Source organism: Vespa mandarinia, chromosome 11 (genome assembly GCF_050613455.1).
Source record: "Vespa mandarinia isolate Hongniang chromosome 11, ASM5061345v1, whole genome shotgun sequence".
Lineage (NCBI taxonomy): Eukaryota > Metazoa > Arthropoda > Insecta > Hymenoptera > Vespidae > Vespa > Vespa mandarinia.
Genome location: NC_140820.1, coordinates 4,110,522 through 4,128,375, shown reverse-complemented (window position 1 = coordinate 4,128,375; position 17,854 = coordinate 4,110,522). Strand labels below are relative to the sequence as shown.

General features: G+C 27.0%; 4 protein-coding genes across 9 annotated transcripts; 2 read left to right on the top strand and 2 right to left on the bottom strand.

Annotated features, from left to right (window-relative positions):
• Positions 1–363: 363 nt before the first annotated feature.
• On the bottom strand, positions 364–8,221 carry LOC118441152 (uncharacterized). Of its 3 annotated transcripts, XM_035865181.2 has the most exons (7): positions 7,970–8,221; positions 7,331–7,400; positions 7,080–7,250; positions 6,582–6,796; positions 6,294–6,466; positions 1,660–6,200; positions 364–1,582 (listed from the first exon to the last, which is right to left on the bottom strand). In XM_035865181.2, exons 3-7 carry the CDS (start codon positions 7,107–7,109, stop codon positions 1,556–1,558), a joined length of 4,986 nt encoding a protein of 1,661 aa, XP_035721074.2. In that variant the 5' UTR covers positions 7,110–7,250; positions 7,331–7,400; positions 7,970–8,221; the 3' UTR covers positions 364–1,555. The 3 variants fall into 3 exon arrangements, with proteins under 3 accessions (XP_035721074.2, XP_035721073.2, XP_035721072.2); XM_035865180.2 differs by having other exon boundaries at positions 1,660–6,466; positions 7,313–7,400; XM_035865179.2 differs by having other exon boundaries at positions 1,660–6,466.
• Positions 8,222–8,291: 70 nt separating this feature from the next.
• Positions 8,292–9,406, top strand: LOC118441156 (uncharacterized). The gene is made up of 3 exons (XM_035865188.2): positions 8,292–8,436; positions 8,922–9,059; positions 9,173–9,406. Exons 1-3 carry the CDS (start codon positions 8,362–8,364, stop codon positions 9,305–9,307), a joined length of 348 nt encoding a protein of 115 aa, XP_035721081.2. The 5' UTR covers positions 8,292–8,361; the 3' UTR covers positions 9,308–9,406.
• Positions 9,407–9,657: 251 nt separating this feature from the next.
• On the top strand, positions 9,658–15,002 carry FIG4 (polyphosphoinositide phosphatase FIG4). Of its 3 annotated transcripts, XM_035865183.2 has the most exons (14): positions 9,658–10,021; positions 10,103–10,328; positions 10,769–10,927; positions 11,452–11,821; positions 11,893–12,139; positions 12,213–12,408; positions 12,509–12,707; positions 12,812–13,393; positions 13,461–13,573; positions 13,652–13,892; positions 13,977–14,192; positions 14,258–14,440; positions 14,520–14,694; positions 14,766–15,002. In XM_035865183.2, exons 1-14 carry the CDS (start codon positions 9,938–9,940, stop codon positions 14,868–14,870), a joined length of 3,096 nt encoding a protein of 1,031 aa, XP_035721076.1. In that variant the 5' UTR covers positions 9,658–9,937; the 3' UTR covers positions 14,871–15,002. The 3 variants fall into 3 exon arrangements, with proteins under 3 accessions (XP_035721076.1, XP_035721077.1, XP_085516287.1); XM_035865184.2 differs by lacking the exon at positions 10,769–10,927; XM_085660161.1 differs by lacking the exon at positions 14,766–15,002 and having other exon boundaries at positions 14,534–14,672.
• Positions 15,003–15,077: 75 nt separating this feature from the next.
• RpL40 (ribosomal protein L40) lies at positions 15,078–16,346 on the bottom strand. Of its 2 annotated transcripts, none has more exons than XM_035865186.2 (3): positions 16,196–16,346; positions 15,559–15,758; positions 15,078–15,428 (listed from the first exon to the last, which is right to left on the bottom strand). In XM_035865186.2, exons 2-3 carry the CDS (start codon positions 15,746–15,748, stop codon positions 15,232–15,234), a joined length of 387 nt encoding a protein of 128 aa, XP_035721079.1. In that variant the 5' UTR covers positions 15,749–15,758; positions 16,196–16,346; the 3' UTR covers positions 15,078–15,231. The 2 variants fall into 2 exon arrangements, with proteins under 2 accessions (XP_035721079.1, XP_035721080.1); XM_035865187.2 differs by having other exon boundaries at positions 16,188–16,218.
• Between the last annotated feature and the right edge of the window lie 1,508 nt (positions 16,347–17,854).

Here is a 17,854-nt window from a genome sequence, read left to right as displayed (position 1 = left end):
AGTAATAAAAAAATACTATATATATTCTACTTACTATTTGACTATTTTTAATCATACATTATCCTCTCCTCAAAATCCCATAAATATAATTTTTATTAAGAATTGTTAAAAATAATTTTAAATTATTATTTTTTGTTTCTCTCTTGTTAATCTATCTTTGCTATCACATTTGCAAATTATATTGATTTTTAATATTTCAATTAATAAAATTCCAATGAAAAACATTTGCACGTGTATTCTTTTCGATTCAAAAATATTTGAAAGACGCTAAATCATATACAATTGAAATAAATCGAAGATAAGGTAAAAATTTCTAAGATATATTCTCAATAAAAATTATGACTTATATAATTTATTTATTAGGGATGACAATGCTTCCTTCAATACATGACTAGTAAATTTCATACGGCCAAAGCGCACATTTATGTAAATAACAATTCGTGATTTCCAATATATGTAATTAAATGTCAGTCAACATGAAATGAAGTATAAAATTATTGTAACAGATTGTATAAAGAAGGTTCTCCCACTTCGTTACGTATAAATAATTATTAAACAGTGTTAATTTATTATCAGTCTATTATATTCTTATCTTATATAGATACACAAAAAATTTTCTTGAAATATTGCAATTATTTAAATATTTTATTACTTAAGGACAAAAAAACAAGCGTTCAAATTTGCGAATAGATAAATTAATTCCTGACTGTTCCACTATATCCAATAACCTTTATTGCTTTGAAAATTAATTAAGAAGATTAATTAAAAAATAAATGTAATTAGGCGACGTAAAAAAAAATCACGAACTCTCTTAAATGTTATATAATAGCACCTTGAATTATCAAATATAAACATGTATATGGACGTGTACATACATATACATATATTTATATGTAGAGAGAGAAAGAGACATAGATATCATATTTTAAATTATAATTTGAGGGAAGACAATAATTCAAATATCACTCTACAATAATATTAACAATTTATTTGACTACTATGTCAAACAAATGCTAATCAAATAAACGTGCATATATTTATTATCCAAAATCAGAAAATTAAATTTTATAGAAATTTGTAATTGTCGTAAAATATAACACAAATAGAAATGTTATAAGATTCATTTTAAACAGTCTCACATACTAATCTACTTTTAATTGATAATGTCTTTTTTTCTTGAAAATAAAATTTCACTTGATAAATTATATTAAATTAATTACATCAAAGTAAAAAATTTAATCAGACTGAATTTACTGACATATTTTTAATATCTAAAGATATTAAGATCTCTATATCTAATTACATTAACATAACAAGTGATATCTAATAAATCATATTTTACAATGAACCTCTAAATGTTTGAAAACATACTAGTAGTTAAAAAATGTACATGTATAAACTCGTATTGAGTCGACAATTTTGAAATTTGTACATATCCCCATCTCACATGTTAGGTAATTTTAAAGAATGTACAATAAATTATCTACAATGATAAACTTATGTATATAATCGAAATAAAAAATACGTATTATTTTACAAGAACTTCTGCCTTTAATCATTGCGCTTCCTCTAATATCGTAGCCTAAAACAATAAATCAATAAACATATATGTTGGATTAATTCAAAATACTTTGCGTCATAGAAATATATATTACTTACATTAATTTTTTCAAGAATAGTATTTGATGGATTGTCCCGTTTAATAGGTGTTTTTGTACTTTCTTTTTGAAAGCTTTGCTTATCATCATTGACTTTTATATTTTTATCTGAACTCTTTAAAGCATTTTGAGCTTCTATTCTCTTGCGATTAAGAAATGCCATACCATGTACTCTGAGATGTTTATCAACAGCAGCTTTATCTTCAAATACAGCCATGCATACGTAACATTGATTGGCTATCATTGCCTTTGTTTCATTTTCAAGATCATTAATATTATCCGGTGCATAAGATGAATTTTGATTCATGTACGAAATAGGATCTTCTATTCCATGAAAAGCTTTCAAATGCATTTGTAAACTTGGCGCAACAACGAAGTTTTCACCACATTCCAAGCATACCAAATATCGACCTTTGATTCTATGATTGGAAGCTATATGTTTCCTTAGATCTGACATATTTGCACATCGTTGATCGCATCTCCGACATATGAAATTACCCTTCCCATCTTCTACGGACTCTTGTTCCACATATAATCCCTCACCAAATGAATTATTTGAATCTGTATGCTTTTTTGTACTCCATTTTCTCTTTTTTTTGGAGCTCTGTTCTTTCGGTAATGTCCCGTCCGATTTACGCTTTTTATTACTAAACAATTCTTTATAACCACCATTAATAAATTCAGGAGTTATTCTTAATAATCGCGGTGTTAAAATTGATAATTTACAATCGTCCGTATGCCTTTTATTGAAGTGAGTACTTATGATAGGCCAAGCAGTATTTATCAGTTCACCACACAAATGACATAAATAATCTTGATGCACATCTTTTGAATTAGTTGGACCATTTAAAGCTATTCGACATAATCGCTTGATATTTGTTTTACGATTTCCTGAAATTGTACGTTTTTTTTTTTTAATTTTCTTTACTTCCTGATGATTTCTACTCTCTAAAATATACTCAGGAATACGGATTAAAGGTGGTGGCTTTGGTATCTTCTGTGTATTTTCTGAATTAATGGAATCGTTGCTTGATGAAAGAGCAGTCACTTGTTCTGACTTCGTTATACTCGTTGAATTTATATTATCGCATGTTTCTATTTCATTAGGCATATTGTTACAGTTACTAACTGTTAAATTAGTTTCCAATGAACCAGATGTCCTGCTAACGTTCGCAGGTACCTTTGAGTCCTTAATAATAGGTTTCAAAATTTCCGTTATCGTCGTATTTGATTGTTTTAATTTGGTGATAATATTTTGAACCTCTCCGTTATTTTCCGGAGTACCATTATCACTTTCTGTACATTTTGGATCATTTTTTATATTTTCTTTCGGAGAATTACATGTTTCCTCTGATTGATCATTTATTACAGATCTAAGTTTCTTTGTCTTATCAGCATTTGATTGTATTTCCTTAATGTTTATAGTAATTTCTTCAACGTCAGCAATATTTGATGAACATTTCTGATCTTTTAATAAGACATCATTTATTGATATTATATCTAAAATTTTCGGTAGATTATCTTCTTTATTCATTTTTGCCTGAAATATTGAAGAACCTGTATTTTCTGATCTAACTTTATCTTCCACTCCATTTTTTATTGTTGATTGTATCGAATGTAAACTTTTGTTATTCCTTGTAATACTTTCAATATTCTCTGAAACTCGATCAAAATCTTCTGATGGTATAGTTCGCGTGTTTAATATTTTAGGTACGATTGAACCTAAACGTTCTTTTTCATCAATATGTTTTTGTTTTTTGAATCTTTCATTGTCATAAATTAATGATTCTTTTTCTTTAAATAAACATTCGGAAAGACTAGTCGGTAAAATATCTTTCAATGTTTCTGGTTTAATAATTTCTACTAAACGATTGAGATGTACTATTTGAAAATGTATTTTGAATTGAATTAAGAACTGTTTGCTTTCGAGATTATAGTATGAACAAAAAGGACATTTCAACCATGTTATTTTACGTACACCATAATGTTTCTCTAAGTGCATCATATACTTCTCGTACCGATTAATACATTGCCCTAGTTTGCAAATCATCAGTCTTATAGGTTCAAATTTAAGCACAGTCGAATGCATTTTGTCGCGATGTCTTTTATATTCACTGTACGTATCTAATACCATATAACAAGTCTCGCATGCTATTTTTTTAGTACTATGCATAATAGCAAAATGCCTTGCTATAGATTCCGTATCCTGAAAACCATCTATCTGACATATTTTACAACAAAAAACACGTTTTTTCAACATATGAAAACAAAAAGACCATGTATGTCCTTCAAGTAATCTAAAAGAAGGAAATCTTCGAAAGCAATCAGGACATGCATAGGGCTTTTCTTCTTCATGAAAATTCTGATGTGTTAAGAATCGAGTAACGTTACCCTGATAACTACGACATTCTTGACAAAAATGTTTATAACATGAGCAATATATAGTATCATTTTCTGCTGGTTTGGAAAATCCCGGAATATAAGTTTTAGGTTTCATGATTTTACTGCACGTGGCGCATCTCAATTCATTACCAGATAACTGACATTCTGATTCCCACTCATTCAATAATACTTCTTGATCATTCCATACATCCTTCATATCTTCAGATTCATGATTGCATGATTCAAGAACATCCTCTAATCCTTTTTGTAAGTTTTTAATTGATTTTAATGTATTTTCGATGTCTCTATCGCCTGCAAAATTCATAACTTTCAAAATTTCTGTACGGACGTCTTGCAAGTGCAAAATGCGTTCCTTTATTTCAAGGGAATTCAGTTGTCGAAATTCATTCAACATGTCTTGTCTACAATTTGGTATTGTTACAGTTGTAACTACGTTCAGCTGTTTGGTACTACTTTTGGTTCGTTTTATATTCAAATATATTTCTGCATTTTCGGCTCTACGAAACGATAATGTTTCACACAATACATCATCATTCAATAAATCCAATATAGAATGTTTAAATTTCGGTTTCAAATGATTTCTGGATGTCTCTAAACCTTTTTGTGTACAAGCAATAGATAAGTTTTGTTTCCTCTGAGCTTCACAACTTGAACTATTTGATAATTCTGATGAAGATGGTGATGGTGTAGGTAAAGAAACATTTGTTTCGGATAAGTTAAGATATGTATTTTCAACTGAAGTTAATTTCGTTACTCCGTTTTGATTTTTTGTATTGTATCGTACAATTTGCATATTATTTGATGAATCAGGTGATGTAGGTGTGCTTGATTGAAAATTTGATGTATGTGCAATAACATATCTACTGCCATTTCGATACATAATTTTACTTTCAAGAGGAATTTGATGAATTTTTGTTTTATTAGACTCAATTGCAATTTTGCTTAAATTACTAGTATTCTTATTGTCCTCAGATATTGCATTATTACACATATGTAAAGATTTTAATTTGGTAGACATAGTTTTTATGTCTTTTTCACGAAATTTTGCATCAAGTATTGCATGATTGGCTTTTTTGTTTACTCCATCCATATCTTGACCAATAAATAATATTTTATTATTAGCACGAAGATGAGATGGAATTTGAGCAATGAGTCCATTCATTTTCACAGAGTCTGTACCTTGGAATGTTAGTAAATTTGAATCATTTTTTAGAACTGACAGATAGTTTTGTTTCTGATATTCCTGATTCATTATTCCTTTATGTGATAAATTAGGCAGCAAATTTGCATTCTTGGTAATTGATTTCTTAATTATATTGTCTACAGAACCATTTTGTGTATTGATTGCAACAGTGGATAATTTTGCATTACCACTACATTTATGTGCAAGATCTTTTTGCATATAACTAATATCTTTGTCCAAATTTTGATTGGAAAATTCTTTTGTACTGATGAAGTTAGATGATCTATTAGGTGAGGATGAAACGGAAGTAATGTAATTTACAACTTCTTTCTTTAATTTTTTTTTCTTACTTTGTTTTTTGTTTACTGTTGATTGTGTATTATTTTTTATATATTGCATATATTTCGAATTGGTCATTTTACTATTGCGTGAAGAATAATCTGCAAATGGACCATATGTATTGTAAGTAGAATCACAATCTACAAAGGTAATATCAGTAGGAGAGCAAGGATTATCTTCATCTTCATCAGTATCCTGATTGGGCACACTACTACCTGTGGTTACATTACTTATATTTTTAATATTTTTATTGTAATCTTTCTCATTCTTCTCTAATGCTATTTTAGTAAGTCCAACAGTAGAGGATTTTGAACTAGTTCTGTACATTGCGGCCAAAGGAATCAAATCAGCATCTACTTTTGCTATATCTGAATTAAATAAATTACTTCCATTATAGGTTTTTAAAATTTTTGTAATAGGATTATCAGTATCTTCGATGTTACTTTCAACTAATTGCCACCAATTATGATCTACATTTTTGGCTCGAAACCAATCCATGATATGTACTCTTTTCATGAAACAATATTCCAAAAGTGCTTCACAAGCTGTATCCAATTTAGGTGTCCAATCAATCTCCATATTTGGTAATGGCATTAACATAATATCACATATATTGACTAAAGACATATTATGCAATCTTAGATGTGCAAAAAATTGACATTGATTATAAAAGACTCTAATAGTCCCCATTTTTTGATGTTTATGGATACCTTTCTTTCTCATATATGACCGCTTATCACGCTCAATATTTACACACAGATCACATGGTGAGTTACTATTAGGTACATGTGTACATACTGTTAAGAAACATTTCTGACACCAAAATCCTAAAATCCAACTGTGTCGCTGACTATGATCTTCAAAGCTGCTTTTAAACCAAAAGCTAAGACAAAAACAAATTTATTGAAAAAACTGATAAAATCTGAACGTCTTTCTTTACTTAGAATAAGATTATATAAAAGCAAAATGAAATACTTATATTTAAATAAAATTCTTACCAATCTCTGCATTGTTGACATACATATACTAAATCAGACTCTTCATTATCACATTTTAAAGATGCTGGTGGTTTTAAGGGTACAAGTGGCATTGAATGCATCATAAAAACAGCATCTCTTACTGCTGCATGATACTTTATTCCCCATTTTTTGTAAATTCTACGTGTGCTACGGAGTGTGATGGACTGATTACGTTTCAAGGTAGAAACAGGATCCTGGAGTATACAGGTCAATGACATGATTTTAAGATATAATAATCTATATATATGATTACTGCAATATTACTTTATAAGTGTTGATATGAATGTAACTATCAATTACAAAGATTATTAAAATAATTCATATGCAAATAAATATATACTTATTAAATAGCACATTATGGATAGATATACATAACACTTTTTTTTTTATTTTATATGAATTTTATAATACATCCAAGTAATTGACTTAAAATTAAATGTGTGTTTGATTTTTTATATAGGTATATATTACTCTTACCATTTGTAATCCTGAATGTGTATTTTTCATATTTTATTAGAATAAGAAAAATAAATTAACACATTGTTATGAATCACAAGATCAGCCATGACATGTTTTCAACTGTTTGTTGTTCGGTCGATAATACAGAAAATCAAAGGCGCTAATATCGCAATATTGAATTATTTACTCCTGTGAAATACATTATAAAGAACAAATAAATAATGAAACATAAACCACAAGAAAATCTTTACCTTAAGTATATTAATTACCAATATTCATTGATATAATTTTACATCTGAAGTGTTACATTTTGTCCTCAATGATTCGCAGACCCTGACACTAAAAAAAAAAAATGTTGAAAAAGAATATTAGATTATAAATAAAATATAACCATGTATATTAATAAATTTAGTAATAATCATACATATACAATATTTAATAACATTATACTGAGATATCCTAAATTTCTTATATTATAACATATCTCTTTGGAGATTTAAGATTGTAACCATGACAATTTAGATGATAATTATAATTATATATATAAAAGATAATATTTATAATATTCAAATGTTAAAAGTAGTTTCTTATTATATATATATTATTGCTCTCTCATTTTATTTTACATATACAAGTATCATGAAATAAAAAATTACTTTACACAATGATATAACATAGAAATAAAGAGTATCATTACTTATATCCATAATTATTTCTAAATTTATATGTAAAATATTATCTTACATAAGGTATATTGTTTATAAATATTATTATTATATATTATTCAATAATTTTTAATTAATTATATATTTTTAAAAATTTGCTATATTTTAATACTTCATATCTTTTTTTCAAAAATATCATAAAAATACAAAATGTTCAATGAGCATATTTAACTAATGACTAACCTTCTTCTAATAAATTTGTAGATGTCACTGTATATACAGGAATATTTCTTAAAAAATTTATTATATATCAGTATGTGACTTAAACAATTGGACTTTTAACATTTCCTTCTTCAGTATTTCAATTAGTCCAAAATAACATTCTTTTTATACTTTTTATCAAAAGTTGAAAAAAGCAATTTTTTTAACTTTTTTTATTATTGTTAACAATATTATGAAGTAAAAGATAACTGTTAATAACAGTTAATAATCATATTTAGACATAAAGAATTTTTAAACTATAACTATCTTTATTCTATACTACCATCTCTTCTGTTTTATTTAGAGACGATCTACGTTGGATGTATTCAGTGCCTGCTGCGGAAGGTTGCACAACTATTGGCATTTACTAGATAATGACCCACAACGAATTTAACCCGTTTACTGGTCGATTAAAGGAGTCTACACGATTTCAACCATTATATCCATTAGTAAGTAATAATTGAAATTTATTCGCTTATATTTTTTTATCATTATTAAAAAGTTGACAACTATTCGTGCATTTTTTATTAAATTAACATCGATCGTTGCTAACAACGATTTGTCATGTAGTAACAAGTTTTTATCGAATTTATATTTCTTTTTCAATAACAATTGAAATTAAAAACGATCAAATAATTCTATATTCTATTGTCTATTGGTCTTAAATTTACTTATAATTCAAAATGTATTTCAATTGTTTTACTGTACTTGCCATATTTAATCAGCAGACGACGTATCGATCACGTAACAGTGTTCACATATGATTTTATTAATATTCATTTGTTATGATATATATTTAAAGAACAAGATTTGGAAACAATAATGCAATTTTAATATAGTACACACTCAAGTAATTTTAAGTTAAAAACGAAGTTCTATCTTATTAAATCATTAAAATTTATTATTACTGATAAATTTTCGTTTCTTTCTACAGAATCCTAGTATATTAAATACATCAGAACAAAAAATAATTTGGGACACTATGAAGACTAAACCAGTTGAAGTTAAGCTACAAGGTGTTGGTCAAACAACCATTGATTCTAAGTTGCTTGACAAATATTCATTTTTCCAGGTAATCTATATAATAGAATTTATATATAATTGCTCTTAATATAAGATCATTTATATTAAATTTATATAAATTCAATTAATATGATCATATCACATTTTTTTTTTTTTATGCAGAAAGATTTGAACAAACCCGTGTATAGACTGGCAGGAGGAAAAGATAGGATATTATATGGTGTAACACTTGCAATAATGTCTATAGCTCTTGTTGATGCTGGAAAATTTTTATATGAACTTGCAAAAAAGAATTAAGTATATGTATATAATGTAGAAATATATAAAAATGTAACATGCATGCTATTTACATTATTATGTTATGTATAAAATAAAAAGTAGAATAATATCAGAGAATTCTGTACTGAATTTTTCTTCCTATCCTCTAATATATTATTTTTACTGTCTTCCTATTGGAATTAATCCATTTACTATAATATGAAAAAAAAATATATAAAAATAAGGATATTTTCTATCATTCGTAGAACAAAACTAATATAAATTTCTAAATCTATAGATTTAGAACAAAAGAGAAATAAATTTTTAAATCTAGACGGATAACCAAAATTTTTAGTTATAACTGCATTTCAGCACTCTCTGTTGGTAATAATACGTATCTGTCATCTAAGATTATATCTTTTATCGAATAAGAGTGTTAAATAAATACATGGCTACGATATCAATAAATATATTTGACAAATGATTTTTTGATTAAAATTGAATAAATAAATCAAGATACATTATGTTTATCAAAATATTTATTAGATGTATATAGTTTCCAAGGATTTAACCTAAACAACATAAGTTGCAATGATTTGTTAAACGAGTTAATAACAAATAACTTTGTATAAATATTAATACATATAATTATAATTAAATAAATTAATAATGGATGATAATACTGTGCCAAATATGATATTTCATCCTATAATATCTTCTATACAAAAAATTGCGCTTTATGAAACAAAATCGGTAAGATTATATATATATATATATATGTAAATATAAGAATATTAACTTTTAAATAAATAATATAATATAAAAATGTTATAGCGATTTTATTTAATGGGATCAAATAATACATTAACGCGATTTCGTGTTTTAAAAATTGATCGAATGGAACCAAGGGAACTTCTTGTCATTGATGATAAGAGAGAATATACTCAAGATGAAATACAAGATCTCGTTAATATGATAGATATGGGTAATCGTACACGTATAGGACAGCGCAATAACGTTGGTGGTGTTGCACGAATTGTTTCAGCTTTTGGTATTGTTGGTAAGTTAAGATATTACATTATATTACATATAATAAAGGTTCTAGTATGGTGTGCAAAGAATTATAATGTTTATCATTGCATGTACATGCTTCTGTAGTAAATATTTGTTATGGTAATAATATTTTTATGAAATTTTTACACTTTTTAACAATCATATTTATCGAGTCATTATCACAATATCATTAAAACAGTATTATTTTAAATATAATAGTCTGAAATTTGCCAATGGCACATGATAGTTTTATAAATGCAATAGCTTAGGCTCCTCAGCTTTGCACTTATTTATCTTATATGACACATATTATATATTATAAATGCCATATAACTTTATCATTTTATTATTAATTATGAAATTTAAAAAATCTAATTATATCATATCAGAACCATTATTAATTATAATGAAAGAACACAGCTTATTTACATATGCTTGCTAACAAAGGCAGCAATAATAAAGAATCCAGCACAAATATATCAGAGGAGTCTGAGCAGCATCAGTCACAAAAGCCGATGCACAAACCAACAAAAACTAAATTCACCTGGAAGAATATGTGGCAGAGAGATACTTTTCCCAGGCTAGTGTCAGCTTTTGGTCTTCTTGGTAAGGCTCATTGAGGTTTTTATTATCAGAGCCAAAAATAAATATTTTTTTCTTTTAAACTATAACTTTTTTATCATTAAATATTAGACTATATCCATTTAAATACTATTGTTTAGATGAATTGTAATAATCTTCTAAAATAATCATATATCAATATTTTTACAATGGTTTCAATTATTCTAAAATATATATTTGAACAACTGCTACATTATAAAGATAAGATTCACAATTAATAATTATGCACATGTAATTTATAATGCAACATGGTATGTATATTAATTTCTTGAGCATGGCTCTATTATTAGTTATCTGTGCATGACATTTTGTCAGCAATGTAATCATTGGTAGACAAAGCATGTTCAGATGCACAAAATGTGGGTTATTTTACAGCAATTCAAAATAATTGTATATGTTGTATAATATAATAAATACAATAGAATTCTTAGTAAATATTATATACTTTTCTCAGATTTCTTTTTGTAAAAATATTTACAAAATCTTATCTAAGAAATCTTCTGTAAAAGGTTTTGTACGCTTCTTGGAAGGATATTATATTATTCTCGTAACGAAACGTCGTCGAGTGGCATTCATTGGTCATCACACAATATATAAAATAGAAGATACTACAATGATATATATTCCGAATGACACTGTACGATTGTTTCATCCTGATGAGCAAAGATATGTAAAGATGTTCCAAGGTATTGATTTGAGTAGTAACTTCTACTTTAGTTATTCCTACGATTTGACACATACTTTACAATATAACATGGCACCACCAAAACACATCAAATTGGACATACCCAACAATGCAAATCAGAAAGATAATGATATAGAAGAAGCTGAAGATTTTTTTAATATGTGGTCATTTCATAAAAACTGGCAACATGATAGGTTTGTAATATGTTTTTTACATAATAAAAAGAAATCATAAAAAATCTGTAATATTTTTTACTTTTTTCCAGTAAGAAGGAAAAGTATATTGATTATGCAGTACGTAGTAATCCACATCGTCGGTTTGTATGGAACTCTCATTTATTAGCACCAGTAGAAAAAGATCTCCATAGAGATTGGATTTTATATGTAATACATGGTTTTATTGGACAATCCAATGTTAGCATTTTTGGAAGATCTGTCTATATTGCTCTGATAGCTAGACGAAGTAATAAATATGCAGGCACTAGATTTTTAAAGCGTGGTGCAAATTTTGATGTAGGTTTTGTATTATTTATTTTTCATAGCATTTATTAAAAACTCTTATATATATATAAATTTTTATATTAAGGGTGATGTAGCAAATGAAGTAGAAACAGAGCAAATTGTTCATGATTCTGGTGTGAGTTCTTTAAATAATGGACGCTTTAGTTCTTTTGTGCAAATGCGCGGCTCAGTTCCTGGTCATTGGAGTCAAGATGTCAGTAAGATGGTTCCAAAGCCTACAATCGTTTGTGATTTAGTTGATCCATATGTAGAAACAGCTGGTAAGAAATTAAAAATAAATATATTGACTTAATAATTAATTTTCCATTCGAACGTCTATTCAATTTAGATGTGAAACTTTATAATTAAATTATTTTCTAGGAGCACATTTTAATAAACTTCTTAAGAGGTATGGATCACCAATTATAATACTGAACCTTGTTAAAAAACGTGAGAAGAAAAAACATGAAAGTACATTAAGCGAGGAATTAAATATGGCTGTGAAATATTTAAATCAATTTTTACCCCCAGAACACCATATTCAGTACATAAGTTTTGATATGGCAAGAATGCTGAAGCGGTAATTTATAAGAATTATAAGTATAGAAAGCATTGCATGATTAATATTAATAATAATTGAATATTAATTTAATATTAATAATAAACGAAACAATTTTTCCACAGAAAAGAAGTGAATGTTATGGGTCGTTTAGCAAATATAGCTCATAATGCAGTTTTAAAAACGGGTGTTTTCCAATCGCATAATCCATATTATAGTCAAAGAAATTTATTCATGCCTCAACATAGTAATGCTAAAAAAGTTCATAAAACAAATTCAAGTTCTGGATTATCATTTAGTTTTTACGACGTCAGAAATTCTTTTAATAATTCATCAAAATCAGAATGTAATAATTACTTAAGTACTCACACTTTGGAGATGCCATCCGTTGAATGTAATAAAACATATGATCTAGAATATATTGAAGATCATATAAAGGATTGTTTCGCGAGGAAAGGGATACCGCAAACTGGAATTATTAGAACAAATTGTGTGGATTGTTTGGATCGTACTAATACAGCTCAATTTGCTATAGGAAAATGTGCTTTAGGCTTTCAGTTATGTGCTTTAGGAGTATTAGAGAGTCCTAAACTTGAATTTGATTCTGATTGTGTAAGAATGTTGGAAGAATTATATGAAGATCATGGTGATACATTAGCTTTACAGTATGGTGGATCTCAATTAGTACACAGAATTAGAACCTATAGGTAATGACAAGAATTTTTATCTAATTCATCAACAAAAAATGATAGTAATATATATCCATAAATCAAGGAAAACTGCACCATGGACTAGCCAAGGGAATGATATTATGCAAACATTGAGTAGATATTATAGTAATACCTTCAGTGATCAAGAAAAACAGCATACAATTAATTTATTTCTAGGTAATTCATTATTTTACTAGGTCAATTTATAAGGACTTATAAATACTAAAGAAATATTGAAATACATATTTTTTGTAGGGCTTTTTATACCTGAAGAAGGTAAACCTTCAATATGGGAATTATTAACAGATTATTATCTTCATCATAAGCCAGCTTGTCAATATCTTCGTAAAGGAAGATTACTTACTCAATGGTGGAACAAAAATATATTAAAATGTCTACCATATGCATTCAATGAAGTAACAAAAACTTGTTCTGAAATGATACAAGTACAAAGTACTTTAGAAGAAATGATCGATGTTTATTATGATTATCATAGGTAAATAAAATTGATGATAATCATTTATTATTAATTCTTTAAATTAATTCAAACAATAAAAATTATTAAATCCTTTTTGCTCAGGCCTTATGAATTATCTTTACTTGCGGATTTATATGCATATAAAATAAGCCATTCAGTTAGAGATTTTATGCCTCATTTCACAACAAGCTTCAGTCCATTCGCTGTACGTATAAGGCCTGGTAGAAGAAGGGAAGAAACTGGTAATAAAAATTTGAATATGAAAAATCCATCTATGACTGGACAAAGTAGTACAAGCAGTACAACATCTAGTGCAAGGTATAATTATTATATGTAAATATATTTAATTCGAATAAAAATGTTATTAATTTTATTGTATATAGTTCAAGTGAAGATTCAACATCCGATGAAGATGAAAGTCATCCACAAATGAATGAGTCACAATTATTTGCATCTAAAGATAATTCAGAGTTAACGACTTTTGAACTTTTATTTCCATCAATGAAAACTGTATATGGAATGCAACCAGAATATCCAGCAAGAAATGATATAATCCTCTACAAAAGGTTATATATATATAATATTGCTCTATAATGTTTAGCATGAAAGTTATAATATATTGTTTACTATTTATATTTTCTGCAGATTTGTTTTAATAGGACGTAATGCAACGTATCCGACAGATCAAACAAAACTTCGTTCAAAATTGATACAACAAGCGTCATTCCCAGAAAACCCACAACCACCAATTGTTAGTTCTTTGCCAGTCATCAAAGATGCAAGCATAAACATATATGAACAATATGTTAACAGAGCAAAGGTATATGAATAATTATAATATATAAGATAGTGTATATTATGATTTTTAAAAAACTTCTTTGTTTAAAATAGGTAGGTGGATCTATTCCAAATTCTAATGACATGAATCTTTATAAAAATTATGCAAATCAAGAGCAACTTTTATTAAAATTAGTATGTACTAATAATTGTAGCTAAGATCTGATAATTATATTATTAGATAATTAATTTATTATACGAATTATATGAAGGAATTAAATTAAATTTAAGTTAAACCCGTTATAATAATAATATTATAAATTATTTATAAATTATTCATTCCTTTTACGTGCTGTAAATATTGTGCATATTTAATAAAGTATTTTTATTTTTAACATGTGTGTAGTAGAAAAAAATTATTTAATATTGATTGATCCTTAGATTTTATTGCAATCCATAATAAGAGATACATATTTCTGAGTTGTCCATCATACTATTGCCAGAAAATGTGTAATATAGATAAAGATGGACATCCAAATTTTCCATGATTTGGATAAAAAAAAAATAATCCAAATACATTTTACTTTAGCTTCTTCTTTGGGCGGATATTATTTGTGTGCCCACATTTTTTTTTACGGCAGTTAGTTGCACGTGGATGGAGACGTGCATAACATTTCCTACAAATCATCTTATCACAATTATATTTCTGTGCAAGAATACGAAGGGTAGGTTCAATAACTCCACCACGAAGACGCAATACCAAATGAAGCGTTGATTCTGTTTGACAGATAATAAAATTATTTTATCAATTATGTTACCTGAATAAATAATTATTATATATATATATATATATATATATATATATATATAAATATTATGATTAATAAATTATTATCATATAATTAACCTTTTTGGATATTATAGTCTGACAAAGTACGACCATCTTCCAATTGTTTACCAGCAAAAATAAGTCTTTGCTGATCGGGTGGTATTCCTTCCTTGTCTTGAATTTTAGCTTTTACATTTTCTATAGTATCAGATGCTTCTACTTCTAGGGTAATGGTTTTACCCGTAAGGGTCTTTACGAAGATCTGCATAGTGGTTTATCTAAATATATATAATAAAAATATATAATAACATTTACCTTTAGAATTTGATTTATTTTAAAGATGTCATACTACTTAATAACTTGGCATTTATCTTAGACCTATATAAGTTTCATTGAGATACCTTACAAATCTAATTTCTTAATTACTGCCTCGATAATTTTATATTGATTTATTATTTTGGATGAAAAATTAGAAAGGAGATTCACTGTAAGCTTGGAAATTTTGATATTACGTATTTGTTCATGGTATGTGCTATTGGCAACGTGCCGTGATGCAGTTGTTTTCTAACACGTTTTTGTTTCGATATATTTCAGATTAAGAAGAAAAATGACATGGCTAATTACATCTTGTTAATTAGAAATTTTTAATGTATTTAAAAATTATATTAATAATACTCGAAAATTATTGAACTTTAAATAATTATTACATTCTTACCGTCCTAACGACGTGCCTGCCACGAGAATCTAACGTGAAAAGAATTTGTATAGATCTGCCAATCTATGTGCTCAATTGAACAATTATTCTGCCATCTTGCGGACATTTCAGTAAGTAGTTCTTATTGGTTAAGTAATGATACTTTCAGATAGTTTATTAGTTAATTAAAAGTATTGTGGACATCTTTATAAACTTTCCTTTCCTATGATTGGTTGCTACTAAAAGTACATAGAACATTATGATACGTTTTCACTTAAAAATATTTTAATTAGTAATCTCTTTATAACATATTCAAGAAAAAATTCATCACGTAATATATATGATTTTTAATTGTCATATATTTATGTGAAAAAATAAATGATGAAAAATGAAATATCATTGAAACAGTAAATTTTACGAAAAAATTATCATTTAGGATTTCACTATCTCCTGTTTATAGCATATGCGACTTCAGCGACAAGAATGAATAAAATATAAACTACAAATGCAATAAGAAACACTGTCGCCACTATGCGCCTATTGAATTGATATATAAGCTTATATAGGTTATATACTTTACTGCTATAATCGAATGATCGAGTTAATGACAAAAATTTTTGAATGAAGTAAAAATATATGACAAAAGATAAAACCATATGCCATTTTTTAAAGATCAATTAATTAAAAAGTGTTCATTATCTAATTTGCATCATAGTTCTAAATATGCAATTAACGTTATTCGTTCGAAACATTCAATGACAGATAATGTAAATGGAAGGATAAACAAAGAGGGAGTAGGACTAATATTGTAATGAATAGTGGTAACTCGACACTGAGTGGATTAATACTAATAGTCGATAAAACAAGGATCGTTGTTACCGAATAATGAAAAAGTAGATTACACAAGAATACAGATTTACTTTATTGACTGATTATTCCTGGAAAACTGGTTACGAAGAAATGTACTTTATTGGCAAGTTAACAAATGAGAATCTTCGTTATCAACTGTCGCTAAGTCAGAATAGATTTTTACCATCAATCAGTAATGCAGAAATTATTCCACTATCAAATCGGTAACGAGGAAATTTACTTAACGACGGCTAAATGAAAACAGAGTTTTATTTTATCGACTATCAATTAAAAAATGACCATTTACTTTACCGACCACCGATAAAACGGAGATCCATTTCCTGTTTTACGAACAATGGGTAATATATATTGCTTTCTTACATACAGTTTGTAATATTAGTTTTCCGTTTTTGCGCGATTATAGTATATTTCTATTTTTATGACTAGGATTAGATAGGAATATGAATGTGAGCAGGATACGGAAAAGATATGTATGTAGAAGGATATATAAAATAATTTATCCCATTAGGAATATGTCAATCTAATTATTGTTTATTTTTGTTTTTGTAAGCATATTGTCTTTGTCAAACAAATTTGATTATATTTTAGCTATTTATAATAAGAGCAATATTGCTTAATGTTAATGCGTCTTCACGGATAGATCTTTATTTATGTTATAGACTTCATAAAGTAAGTTTTTTAAGGAAAGTATAGCTGCTCCAAAATTGATGTCTATAATATAATTAATTGATTATCGATTCATAAATTTTATATTTTTGTAAAAGAAACAAATAATTCGGCTCTATAAACTAAAAAAAAATCTTATAATTA